The 13,683-nt window shown below is 36.6% G+C and overlaps 2 protein-coding genes across 2 annotated transcripts; both read left to right on the top strand.

Moving 5' to 3' along the window:
• The first annotated feature begins 1,026 nt into the window (after positions 1 to 1,026).
• On the top strand, positions 1,027 to 4,252 carry LOC136817305 (uncharacterized). Its single transcript, XM_067073646.1, has 6 exons — positions 1,027 to 1,106; positions 1,337 to 1,375; positions 2,523 to 2,678; positions 2,901 to 3,041; positions 3,203 to 3,398; positions 3,897 to 4,252. The coding sequence occupies exons 2-6, from the start codon at positions 1,337 to 1,339 to the stop codon at positions 4,148 to 4,150; spliced, it is 786 nt and encodes a 261-aa protein (XP_066929747.1). The 5' UTR covers positions 1,027 to 1,106; the 3' UTR covers positions 4,151 to 4,252.
• Positions 4,253 to 8,389: 4,137 nt separating this feature from the next.
• Positions 8,390 to 11,909, top strand: LOC136817304 (uncharacterized). The gene is made up of 5 exons (XM_067073644.1): positions 8,390 to 8,489; positions 9,033 to 9,185; positions 9,866 to 9,976; positions 11,195 to 11,378; positions 11,574 to 11,909. The coding sequence occupies exons 1-5, from the start codon at positions 8,451 to 8,453 to the stop codon at positions 11,807 to 11,809; spliced, it is 723 nt and encodes a 240-aa protein (XP_066929745.1). The 5' UTR covers positions 8,390 to 8,450; the 3' UTR covers positions 11,810 to 11,909.
• Positions 11,910 to 13,683: the final 1,774 nt, after the last annotated feature.

Raw genomic sequence — 13,683 nt, 5'->3', positions numbered from 1 at the left:
CAAAAGATGGAACCTCCTCAACAGTGCACGGTTTTTTTCTGGAAAAGTCCAATTATTGTTTGTTTGTTGAAATAAAGGTCCGAACGGAAAGGATTTGAATTCGAAATTTTCCTCAACCGAGGGGGCGGGGGTGAATGAAAAAGTACGTACTTACCAGGGGGTATCTATAGCCATTTGCGTACGCTTGTGTACATGGTACATGGGGTAATCGATTTTCGACATTTTAGTGCGTACGTACTATGTGGACGGTCCCATGGGTAAAGAACTTTCATCAAATGGCAGCTTAGTTTATGGAAAATATTTTTTGTATGACTTTTATAAGTAAGACCTCAGAAGGGATCATGGTATCATTCTTTTCATAAGCAAAGACTCTGTTTAAGGTTTTATGAGCTATCAATAGATCAATAAATTTTGCTATTTTTGTAAGCCTTCCTGGTTTCTGACTCATAAGATAATTTTTTCGTTTTTGATGAATAAGATGAGATAACCATAAAGAAGACATGGATCAATAAATGTACATATTTTTTTCGTTTATACGATAACTAGAAGACTTTGCACCCAGTTTCCCATTCTAACACACTGTTGTTTTTATTAACACAAATTTATACAGGTGGACTTTCTTTCGCTATATTCTACGAAATTTCACACCCTTATTACAACTCCATTATAACTGAAGGTGAAATGCACTTTACCTTTTAAATCTTCGACCGCAGGTGTATTTTCAAGATGACGTCACAAGTTCGTGAAATGTCTTCTTCCACATTCCTCCTTAGGACCCAAATTTTATCCCATGTCAACAGTTTTTTGGTTTTTCGTGAAAATTGTTTTTGATCAATAGCCTTTGCTCCCAATGATCTCCGATAATAACTGTTTATATAAAAGCATCAATACAAATCCAGGAAGAATTAGAAGAATTTTGTTGCGTGTTCAACTATTTCTACATAAAGGTGCGAAAAAGTATTTTTACCAAAAATGTTGCATGGGCGTTTTGCTTTGCGGCAAAATTTTCTATAGCACGTGCAATATCTTGTGATATCCTTAAAAGCCATGGTTGTGGATTGAATGCAAAAGATACTCAATACATTTGGACTGGCACTTGAACCACGGTAGGTACCATTTTACTTTATTTCGAATATATCAAAGGACTTTGCGCTGTTAGACCTTGCTGGGACCTTGGTAAAAATCTTATAAACTATGCTCGTATGACCCAAATAATCATGATCTACATTATGGGCGTAGAAAAGTTCCATGTCAGCTATCTGACTTTCACTCTTGTATTTTGTATTTTGTTTATTTGTTAATCGTCAAAAAAACTCTGTTTTTTCTTTTGTTTTAGATGAAGATCTTCATTTTTGTTGCCTTGGTTGGCTTATTGGTAAGATCATTTTTAAATGATATTTTATCTTTTTTTAACTTTTTCTTCTATCACTCGTAGCCCCGGGGGATACTAGGGTTGCGAGCTGACCGGGGGGGGGTGCCGCTTGACTTACAACCCTCGGACCCTTACCGGGACCCCGGGAGGGGCACTCGATTTCGAAACGACGGTATGTGCCGCGCAAAATCTGCTTTTCAAAATATGGCTGAAAAGGTACCCTTTCAGTGCATTTTTCTTGATTTACCCAACCCTTATAGTGCACTATATTTCTCAGCTGTAAATCTGCGTAAAAGAAGAAGTTTTGGAAATTTTCTGTTTCAAAGAAAAACTGAGAAAATTATTCTAGTCAGCTGTAATTATCAGAAGAAACTTTTTCAAACAAACGAGAAGTAAAAACCTTTCTTTTTAACAATTATTTTGAATTTGTTTTAAAATTCAACCCTTGCTGTGCAATCTCACAGAAGCACACCCTTACAGTGCATTTTGGGATGCTGAAAAACCCCACCCTTAAGCGCGCCACATGACGTAGGCCAGATCATATGAGTGCTAAATAGGAGAAAACAAAGAAATTTTTTTTGAATTTTACGACCCTTATTGGGACAAATTTGACAAAATTTCGATCTTTCCGGGGGTAAAAAGTTGAAATTTTCCTAATTCTCCGAACCTTAGTGGGACTGAAATTTGATTTCTTAATTTTCCGACCCTTAGCGGAAATCCAAAAAAGGTACCCTTAAGGGAGGCACATAGCCTTCATTTTCCCAAGTACTCCCCGGGCTCGTAGCCATTCTTATCATGCCATGAATGATTATGCTTTGGTTTTACGGCTCTGCATTCTTGGAACTAATATTTGACAAAGAAACTCGTAGTTGCCTCAAATTTTTATGTGTCAACTCAAACAGATCTCAATATTTCATATTCTGTACTTCTTCCATGCTCTTCCACCACATCACACATCAGGAGATCGTTACACAGCTCTGCATTTTTAGAACTGATCTCTGACATCATAATAGCCTCCACTGTTAATCAAAGAAACTCATACGTTTGCTTCATCCCCGACGTTTCTTATGTTAACGGCCCCCTTAACTCTAACAGATCTATATGTTTTTTTCCCACTTTCTCCCCAACTGTCTTCTTCTTCTTCACACAGCACGCATCAGTGGATCGTGAAGAGTTGGACGTTCAAGAAGGAGAAGAGTTGGTGAAGGAAGACATCGAGTTGGATGCAGAGAAAGGAACACAGAAATACCATACTGGTGATCACTGTGGAAGAAAAGGAGCCACTGAATTCATTGATTCCCAAAATGTAAGCTTCCTCAATCAATTTCTTGTTAGTCAAGTGTCAGCTCTCGAGATTCTCCCGTCAGAGGGATTGATTGCTCGTGTTTTTAATAATGAAACTTTAATTTCTGACGAATATTGTTTAACCTGATTTTGACAAGTTTAAACTTGAACTGTCTCAATTTAGGCAAAAAGTAGTTTAGATATTTTCGTCATAAGTATTTTAATTTTCGTGTTTCTTTTACAGGGGTATGTAGCACGAAAATTCGATCACAACCCAAAACGATCATTTAGCGGTAAGAACTCCATGGAGAATTATTGTGTTGTTCGTCCTTACAATCCAAAGACTGATCTTGACCCTGTTCAAGCCAAAGATGCTCTCAAAAAGGTTTGTCCAACTTATTCATACGACTTCATTTTTCACGCTTTTGAAGTTCGAGGAAAGTTTTTTTCTAACGAAAACATGTACAGTATCCCAGTATGACGATTTGAAAGCGAATTTCAACATGGAGAAAACTATAACTGTCCATCAAATGCGTTTCTTGACAGGCGCACAACAAGATGCCGAAAGAGGTGATCGAAATTGAAGACTTTTATATCATGCGTGATTACAAATACATGGGAGCAGACAAACCAAGATTGCCGCAAAGCATTGTGGACTTTTGCGAAGGTCTTCAGATCGGAATAAAGAAGGTGGTGAAAGACAAAGAAGAAGCAGCTAAAGAACAAGTCAAAGAAATGCTTGGTAGGTGTCTTTGTATCTTCTCAAACTTTGCTTATAATCGAAAAGAGTCTACTGCTGACTGAACTCCTAAATCCCATCAAAGTTTATAAAACGATAATAAAGAAACAATACCAACAAACTTTGAAAACGATGTATCCATCGTCTGATTGTGTTTTGCGAAAAAGGGACTGGATCTAGTGGTTCGGATTTGCTACCACCGCAAGCAAAGCAAAAAAATCGAGTCAGCCAAATTACACCGGGCCACTTCTCAGCTCCATCCAGTCTATTGAAAACCCATAAGTGGCCCCCGGGCTTTGATATCGTAAGCTTTAAAATTCCTTAAAAGAGTTTGACTGGTTTTTGACGATTACACTTACCGAATGTCACATAGTCATCCAATTATCCAACAATTGTTAAATTTCATTTGTCAAGCTAGCTAGGTCCCTAAACTTAGAATGAATATTCCTGAATTTCTATGTTACATTTGTACACGTTTCATTATGGCTTACTTTTTTGCAGCACATCACAAGAACGGACGCAAACGAGCCATTCTCCGTGAATTCAACGCCTGCACCAACAAATCAACTATGATGGCCAATCGATGCATGGGCCCAAAATTGCGCGCCAAATGTGACGTGCGAAAAGAAGGAGCTTCATGTGTCTACCAAATCAAATGCCCTCTCGATCTACAAAAAGGTGGTTTCAATTGCAGAGGTCTTCACAAATATGATTCTGCTATGTGCTGTGATTACTGGTGTGACTTCAGCTCATAATTCTCTCTACTTCTTTTTCATTTTGTAACCACTATCTTGCTACTGTAAGACCAATATTTAGACTTGTTCTATTGAAAATGAAAATATATCCATTAAATTATATGTAGTATATTGGCTAATTATATGATTATATCTATTCAAAAATTCTGCAGTTAAAATCGAAATTTTCTTCGGTCGGCACAAACCATGGTATCCCTTACTCCTTATTTCATCAACAATTCTTGCAGTTGAAATACCTTTCCTCACGAAATACAGTGAAATGGATGAAATTTTCGAGGACGGTATTTGGAGTTAATTGTGTCCGGTATTTGGAGTTAATTTTGTCCGGTATTCCGGTAATTCGAGAAAAAATTGCCGGTATTTCGGTATTCAGTACCCCTGGAACCCACTCCCCCCCCGGAGTACATCGAGTAGTTTTCTCGTAAATACCTTTTTTATACTTCAAATTGAATGTGAGAATATGACTTGAAATCTTCACAATAAACTGTCAATTTTGAGAGTTTGAAGGCGATTTCAATTTAATCGAAAACGGGAGCTTAAATATTAAGCAGTAAAACCCCAAATTGAGAGCGTCAAATGTATCATCAGTGTATAATAAGAATGGAAAAGATTTTTTAAATGTTGCTGTATCTACGAATTTGACGTCGACATGACGCGCCTCAAAAGACCAAAAAATCGAAATCAGCCGGCGAGGCCACCTTTTTCCCCGATGTGTTCTGATAGCATATTTCAGCTAGAAGTTTTGATCTGTTCTGATCAGATCTTCGAAAATCATTCAGCTAGAAATAATGATGTTCTGACGAGACAGGAGTATAATCAAGTTCATCTAACGTGTTCTTGTTGTCTAGGTAACACTAGAAAGCTTCAGAACACATCTTTTAAAGAGACAGGGGTATAATCAAGAGAAAATTGATGTAATTTTGTTGCCTAGTAACCCTAGAAATTTTCAGAACACATTTCAAATATGTTACAAGTTTATCTTCGCAAACTGTTTTTCCTAGATTTTAGAACACATCAAACCATACAGTTAGTGATCGTAGAAAGTGCCACGCCTTCTAAACGTCAGAATTATATTCGTTAAACTGTCACTGTAGGGGCTATAATATATTTGATTTCTATTATATGTATATCCAAATAAATTTGTGATTTATCTAAAAAAAAAAAAAAAAAAAAATTGACGTCAGAATTATATTCGTTAAAAAGTCACTGTAGGGGCTTCTTCGATTCGAACGTCAAATCCTTTTTTGGACGGGGGTTTTATCGGAAGGCAGTGCTATCTTTCGCACTCAATCATAGATGAAATGAAATTTTAAACATAAATTAAAACCTCGACGTATCATCAACTGCTTTTTCGGAAGACAATAAGATATTTTTTGTGTTAAAACTGCAGAAAATCCAACTTTCATACTCGAATCCCCCTGGCAAAATTTGAGAATGACAGCTCATCAGCTACCATCTTGCGTTACATACACACATTTTTCATAAACTCATTTATTATTATCCATATAGCGGTCATTAAGTTAGCCATTAAAGATTCGAATGGCGGGCGTATTGAAAGGTTCTATGACTCAAATAGTCATACCCGCGCTGAGAAAACTAAGGCGTCGTGCTTCAGAAGGCTGAAATATCATTAACCGCCCTGGTAGGGCGATAACGTCATTTGCGGCCCACTCGGAACTTTATTGAAGTCGTTGCATTGAAGCGGTGAGACTAAACCGAAGTCAGAAAAAACACTTTTTGGTCATTTGCGGCCCGCTCGCAAGGGTACTCAAAACTTGTTGAAGTCATTGCATTTAAGCGAAAAGACTTGGCTGACGCTAGAAAAAAACGATGTTTGAATTTCCGATATGGATAATAATAGTAATATCGTTAAGCTTTCGTTCGTTCGTTTCATTCTGCCCTTGCAGTTTGATGGGCAATAGCATGGTTGCTTGACCAAGATGATTCCCGGACAATCCCCCCCTGGTGAATCCCCCTCTGGAAATTCCCATTCGGTGAATTCCCCCCTGGTGAACTAAAAATCATGTAATTTGAAATAAGCGATTTTACTATTTATCTTATAAAAATCTGTGTAGACGACTATCATGTAAAAATCTTTCAGTTCTTTTCTCAGAATAAAAAAAGAAATGGGCGTTGTGATTCTTAAAACTTTGTAGACTATCATGTAAAAATCCTTGACCCTAAAATTGGAGATTTCTTTCGATTGAAAGTTTTAAAAGTCGGAAAGGGTCGGAAAACTCAAAAAAAAATTCAAAAAGTCTATCTAAGGGTCACCTTTTCAGCAAAAAACAGTCGGTTTTCGGAGGTCCCGTCCGCACATACCTCTTATTGGCCAACGCTAGTACCCCCCCCGGGGTTACAGTCCATGATTTCGAAACTTAAAAACACATATAAAAATATATGGGTGGGAATTCACCAGGAGGGAAATCACCAGGGGGGAATTGTCCGGACAACACCAAGATTGGGGAGGTAAATCAAAAAAAGGTAACCCGCAAGGATTGGGGAAACATTTTAACAAAATAATGCCAGCAAAACAAGCGCGAAAAATGTGTGCTTATTTACAGATCCGCTACCTTTGGATCAAACTCTACTCTAATGAAGAAAAAAGACATTTGTAAGTTGTTGAGAGGTAGCACTTTTTTTGCAAAAGGTTATTATTTTAAGGATAATGGATGGACTACAATCACAAAAAAGTTGCCACTAGACTGACTAGAGGTGGAGCTGTTTCTGTGGAGCTAATCAAAATTGATCGTTTTAGAAAACATGGGTGTAGTTTCCTAAAAATTAAGAGAGTTTAACGCCGATTTTTGGAAGTCTCTTTATGAAGAAAACAGTTCGGAAGGGTTTTAATAAAGTTACTAAAATACCGAAGCATTTTTAAGCAATTTACCGTCACCGGCAGCATTTCAAATACCGGAATATCATACTTTATTTCTTAAAATACCGAAATACTGCACAGTAAAAAGGCCGATACCGTGTCACCGTAAACCTTGAACCCCTCCCCCCGTACTCCTAAAACTAATTCAAATTCCCCTTAGAGAGCATCAACAATACCATCTTTATCATCCTAAGGGCTTTTGATCCGCAAGCAAAACCGGTGTTTGCGACGACGGGAACCGTTTTTGGCTAAAACGATTGATAGCATAGCACCGAAACCGTAAACTTTTTAGATACAGTGAAGCTTCTCTTTTTATATTCAGAGAAAAGTGTATTTCTCTATAGTTCTAACTAAAGGAAAGCTCTTTAAAGAAGGTTTGACTTACACATTGACTGAAATTTGAATAGATTAACATGAAAATAACGGATGATGTTTTTTTTATTTATCCATGTATACCACTAAAAACAGGTCAATTTCAAGGTCATAGCTTGACAACCTTAACACTATTAGGGTGGTTCAAAACTAGGGGGTAGAGGCCGTTCCCGTACCACCCCCTAACTTTTCATCCAGTTGGTCTTTTTGGATGAAATTTGGCACACAAGATCGTTGTCACATAAGGTAACTTTTGATGACGTCACACATCATGCCCAAAGTTCTTTGAATAGCCATTGTCTTCTAACAAAGGCTTTAGAAAAAAGTATTCAATAAATTACGGTTCGAACGATATTTTTGACATAAAAAATAAATTTATATTGGAAATGTGTAAACTTTTGTGGCACCTTACTGTCAGAAATGTCATCATGCTCAAAGTGTGAAAATTTTTCCCTTGACAGAAACAGCCCCCCTCTAGTACGAATAGGGTTAAAATTTCAAGGTGGGAGGAGATACTTGGTTTTCAAAAGGTCCATGAAGAGAAATCACTTTGGAATGGCTATGTAATGCGTGTAATACCATCCACCGGTGCAATTTTTCCTTAGTGATAGATTCCTTTTTATTTATTGTACAATTGTTGCTTCTGGAACATTATCCGTGGTTTATCATTCTAAAATTCACTCTATAGTAGTTTGAAAGTGAAAACATTGGAACTCATGTATGAAATTTAATGTTTTCGTGTTTGCAGTTAGCACGAAGTTGTGATTCATTTCGAAACTATGAAAAATCATGTTTGAGCGGATGAAATTCGATTCAATGTGATTTTGTGTTTACGCAGGTGAAACGAAGAGTTTTTGAATGTGGTAATGGTTTTGTTGGCGTTCACAGACTTGTGTTTTTATTCAGGATAAGATTTTCGGCGTAGGTTCGTCATCTCAGCTGCATAAACAATGTGGAGGTATATAAAATGCATCATGGGTTGTGGATTGTCCATACAATATTCACATTCTTCGACATCGCTGAGTTTGAAGTCAAAATAAGAAAGCAAGGATGAAGCTATTTATCGTGATCGCTCTCATTGGTTGCATGGTGAGCGAATATTTCTTTTTCAATTTACAACTGGTTACGCGTTTTTATAAGGTTCCTTAAAATTGTTCGTATAGTGTTCTTGATTTCACCCGTCTTTTTCTACATTTATTTTTCGGACTCTATATGCATGGACTCTCCATACTTAACTTGAACGGACAGGGGAAAAAGAAACCGTCCAAGTTGTGCAGACATTGGAGTAGTAGAGCTTTTTCTTTTTTTTTCATATTTGGGGTTCGGGGATTGGCTTTGGTAAGATACGAAACAGTGGGTTTTAGTCATACTTTTTTACTCTTTTATTATTTATCTTATGGGAATATTCGAGTTATGGAGGTTAGAGTAATAGAGGTTTTTTAATAAGGGAAATTTGATTCGGAAATTTTAACGGAGCCAACGAATTCACGTTATGGAGACTCGTCTGTATTTCTCTCGACTTAAACGTTGTATATCGTTAGACAAAAAAATGTGCTATTTTTTATTTGGATTTGGTAGCACTTCTTATGGCTTCTATGTTTCATTCACTCTTAATTTCTATTCTGTTTCTAGAGCGCCATTGAAGTTGAAAAGATGGAGATCCGAGAAGGCAAAGAAGTTGTCCATGAAAGTATTGTTTTTGACAAACACAATGGAAGAGCAACTTATCACACTGATGATCATTGTGGACGAAAAGCCGTCACCGAAATGGTCGACTCAAACTTCGTAAGTTTAATATAATCATTTACAAGATGTTGTAATAGACGATATCGGCTTAGTGAATTCTTCCCGAATGATTACCCATGATGCATTGCGCAAAAAAATTCACGGACTATATTGACTTACTGAATTTTTTTGCGCAATGCATCATGGGTAATCATTCGGGGAGAATTTCGTTAAGCCGATATCGTCTATTGTATTTGTGTGAAAACTTTGCTTCCTGAAGTTTACCAATATCTAATGTACCCCAAGGTGACAACAACTTTACTGAAAAGATGGGTAGTTGAAAAGATGGGTAGTTCAAAAGATGGGTAGTTGAAAAGATGGGTAGTTGAAAAGATGGGTAGTTGAAAGGGGAGGACTTGTTAGAATACAGATAAACATTCTTTGTGTTTCCTGAATGACATACCCGGTTTTTATAAGAACATCCAAAATCTTCGAGCCCTTCGGATGTTTTTAGATTTTTGAGTTTTAAACCTAAGGTGTTCTTAAAATGTTGTTAGTTTCACCATTTTGTGAGTTTTTTTCCAATTTTCTAAGAAATTGGGATGTTTTAGAGTCCATAAAGCCTTAAAATGTTCTAAACTTTTTCTTAATATTTGGCCATGAAGCCTTATATTCTCTTATACAAGACGTGTAGTAATAAAAAGCAATGTTCATTTATTCCACCTACTGTATCCTCGAAGGGCATCGCTGTCAGCAAATTCGATAAAGACGACACAAAACATTGCATCGTTCGTCCATACAACCCATCTGAAGATTCCAACCCCAATGAAGTTTCAAGAGCTCTTGTAATGGTGAGTACATTCATTTAGTCTGCGAACGTCTTTAAGAAGCTCATACTCGTGTTTTATGTGTTTAATCAATACTACGAGTGAAAGACACATCGAGAAAGGGCCGTCGTCTGGTTTTGCGAACGGTCCTTTCTTTAACAACAATCAACTATGCGCTTGAAATAAACGAAACATAACTAAACAAATACTATTTAGAGAAAGCCTTTAGTTTTTATCTGTCTAAATACCGTGTGTTTGGAAAAGAGAAGCAAAATCAAGAACGAATTTCTCGCACATAATTACTAAAGTCTGCCTCAATATAATCTGCAGTGGAAACAAAAAAGGATAGAATTCGAATAAATTTAATAGAATTCGAATAAATTAGCGGTTTTGTGCTCACTGAAAAGATATAAAGGAGTGGAACATTATAAAATAGAAAATGTTCAACAAAAATTTGAAAATGGTGCTTTGATCGTTATTTCCATAACAATTTAGGTCTGGTTGGTTATAAATTGGGCTTGTTTTTGCTGTTTTTTTTATTTTTAAAGTCGATCAATGATAAACCTTGGGTATATCTATCGATTGAATTAATATAATAATTGTTTTCATAGTGATGATAATTTAAGATCAAAGAATTACTAATTTGATGATGGGAATCTACACAAAGTTAATTTTTTTCACCTTCATTTTTCATCTTCATTCTCTATTTTTTCGGGATTGACCCGTTACTTTATTTCGATTTTTTGCACAATGATGCGAAATGGGGAATACCTAAAATTTGACGGAGACTGATTTTCGATAAAAAATATATTTTGGATAAATTTATCTCAGCACGTAGCTTATCTTTCATTATTTGGTGATATTCCACTCTTGAATATATTTTTAATAAACACGGGACCCCTTTTCAAAGCTATCCATCAAGTTAGGACCTTCTTTGCCTTCACTGCAGATTATATTGAGACAGACCTTAGACGGTTAAACTTGGTGAATTGAATGGTAAATGGAACATCTTTATGTAATTAAATCCCATAAAATCAGTTATCTACCTACGGTAGTTTGACATTATCACTCTATTTCACGGTACTCCCCTCAAAGATGTTGGAATGATTTGTTTGGTTAATTCTGCCAACGAGCGAAGCCTTTGTCGGTTAAATACTGGAGTGGTTACTAATATATTCAATCAATGAATTAACAAAATAAAATTAACGACTAAATTTTTTCTTCTTTTTCCTCTTCCTGCAGACGAAGAACGAAATGCCCGATAAAGTAGAAGAGATCAAACATATGTTTTTGATGGAACCTTACGAAAACGCTGCTTCCTTACCACAACACATCAAGAACTTCTGCGCTGGACGAGCTATCGTGACAAGACAAGTAGTCACCACTTTGAAACAAGCCGCCGAAATCGCTGTCAAACAAGCTAAAGGTATGAAAAACGTTTTTTCTTCTGTGGAATACCTTGTAATGCCTAGTGGTGCAATGTCTTTTTTAATTAATTGCTCCAATATGTAGACATTTGCAATACTAACTCAGTACCTTTAGTTACATGAAATAGTGTAGCGGCCACCTCCTTTCAAATGATTCACAAGTGGAAGAAAAATTCATTAATTTTTCTTTTCAGCTGCCAAGAAGAATTCCAAGAAGCGAGCTGTTCTTCGTGAATTTACCGCTTGTACAAACGCCTCAACCATGAAAATCATGACTTGCCCTGGTGACAAACTCCGTGCTGAGTGCAAAATCCGACGAAGCTCATGCACATATTTGGTCAAATGTCCAATGGACTTACAAAAAGGAGGATTTGACTGCAGAGGGCTTCACAAATTCAACAGCATGATCTGTTGCGATTACAATTGTTAAATAGAGACAAAATTATGATATTTTTCGATTTTATATTTTGTATTTTGAGAACAAAACATTACAAAACATTAATTAGGATTCAAAGAAAATTTTAACCAAACATTCAGAGTCGGTTTATTCTGTGAACTGATTTAAATATTCAATGAATACCCGGGGGGGCGCTCGATCTAAAAACGACCATACGTTCGGCCCAAAATTTGGCTTCTAAAATCGGACCCTTACAGTGCAGTGAATTTCCATGAAAAATCATACCCTTACAGTGCATTTTTTCAAAATTTGTCGCCCGTAAGGGCGAAAATTTTTGCAATTTTCCAAGAAAATGTGGAATTTTTCCTCCAAAATTGACCAATTTTGTGCCAATTTTACTAAAAAATTGGCCTTTTATCACAATTTCCTACCCTTACAGTGCAGTTCAGTGCAGTTTTGTAATTTCCTACCCTTACAGTGCACTAGCTGAACTATGAAAAACCTACCCTTAAGGGCCGAACGTCTGGTAGGTCATTTACCTTGAGTGCCCCCCCCCCCCGGGAATGAATATCTTGTGAAAGATCCTAGTTAATTTCTGGATTAAGAAATATCTTGGCTCAAAAGTATCGACTTTATCGAGATCATCATATGGGATAAGCTTTTAATGTTTAGATTTGTACTAAAGTGAAAAAATCTTCAAACAAAAAACAAAACAAAACACAGAGTAAAGACAGGTGCTCAATCAATTGAGCTATCAGCTTTTCGTTTACATGATAATTTCAATTTTTTTGAGCAAGTGACATTGATACCCTGATACTAAAACATTGGTATCGATGAACTGAATCTGCCAGCGTCTTTGTGGTAAAAGTCAAATGGTACGTTCGCACCTTCGTGTTTTTATTCAGAATTAGATTTTGTGCTTACTTTGATGATTTTCAGCGTAGGTTCGTCATCTGAGCTGCATAAATAATGTGGAGGTATATAAAATGTTCAGTAAGGACATTGACTCTATTATTCGATATTTTTAATTTTGTAATAAAGTGGCTACAACACACAAATCAAAGGTATTGTCTCTTTCGAAACTTTTTTGGTTTACAAATTTTTTCCGAATAATGCTCTCAGTTTTTTTAGTTTTAAGCGAAAAATGTTTTTAACATGCTCACTATTTATTCACTATTTTGCGAGTATTTTCCTGCAATTCCCTAAGAAATCGGGTAATTTATAGTCCACAAAGCTTTAAAATGTTTTTAACTTTTTCTTAGTATTTGAATTTATAAAGAAATCAGTTTCTGGTGTCGTTGCCTATTCAAGTGATTATTCAATATTAATAAGTTTGCTCAACCCAAGGCTCAAGTTCAAATAAAAAAGAGTAAGCAGTAAGTAAGTAAGTCTGCGACCGCAGTCGGAGGCGACCCGAAGGTGACCTCCTCTTTCGATAGCTATCTACCCGAAGATAGGGGAGGGCGCCACTCTTTCTCCCTGGATTGCTCCACTTACCCTTGATCCTTCTCTTAGTTGCTGAGCATCAAGCAGAGAGGCATCAAGTACCATTTTGGAAATCTTTGGTATGACCCGGCTGCGGGATGAACCCACATCTTGCGAACCGTAGCCGGATGCTCTACCACTGCACTACGGTCGCTTAAAAGTAGTAAGCAGTAAAATGAGTAAATGGAAAGATACATTTTTATAAGAAGTCCCCTCGAAACCAACCATGACTTATTGTTTCATGAAAAGACTTTTTTTCTCTTTCAGATGAAGTTTTTTTTGTTGGTCGCTTTGGTTGGGTGCTTGGTACGTCATTTACAGATGTTCATTCAAGAATAATGTTATCTAAGAAATTTCCATAGAATTTGGACACCCCTGTGTCCCAGATCCTTTAGGTCGATCTCCCCTTCGTTCGGAAAATT

This window comes from Clytia hemisphaerica, unplaced genomic scaffold (assembly GCF_902728285.1).
Source record: "Clytia hemisphaerica strain Z4C2 unplaced genomic scaffold, Clytia hemisphaerica genome assembly, whole genome shotgun sequence".
Taxonomy (NCBI): domain Eukaryota; kingdom Metazoa; phylum Cnidaria; class Hydrozoa; order Leptothecata; family Clytiidae; genus Clytia; species Clytia hemisphaerica.
The sequence above is the reverse complement of the archived record's forward strand: the minus strand, read 5'-3'. Positions and strand labels throughout refer to the sequence as shown.

What these genes read in the sequence shown, in the direction of transcription:
- LOC136817305 (XM_067073646.1), top strand. Translation starts at nt 1,337, where the DNA reads ATGAAGATCTTCATTTTTGTTGCCTTGGTTGGCTTATTG. An exon ending in AATTCATTGATTCCCAAAAT is followed by an intron (nt 2,679 to 2,900) that starts GTAAGCTTCCTC and finishes TTTCTTTTACAG; the next exon opens with GGGTATGTAGCACGAAAATT. An exon ending in ACAAGTCAAAGAAATGCTTG is followed by an intron (nt 3,399 to 3,896) that starts GTAGGTGTCTTT and finishes ACTTTTTTGCAG; the next exon opens with CACATCACAAGAACGGACGC.
- LOC136817304 (XM_067073644.1), top strand. Translation starts at nt 8,451, where the DNA reads ATGAAGCTATTTATCGTGATCGCTCTCATTGGTTGCATG. An exon ending in AAATGGTCGACTCAAACTTC is followed by an intron (nt 9,186 to 9,865) that starts GTAAGTTTAATA and finishes GTATCCTCGAAG; the next exon opens with GGCATCGCTGTCAGCAAATT. An exon ending in TTTCAAGAGCTCTTGTAATG is followed by an intron (nt 9,977 to 11,194) that starts GTGAGTACATTC and finishes CTCTTCCTGCAG; the next exon opens with ACGAAGAACGAAATGCCCGA.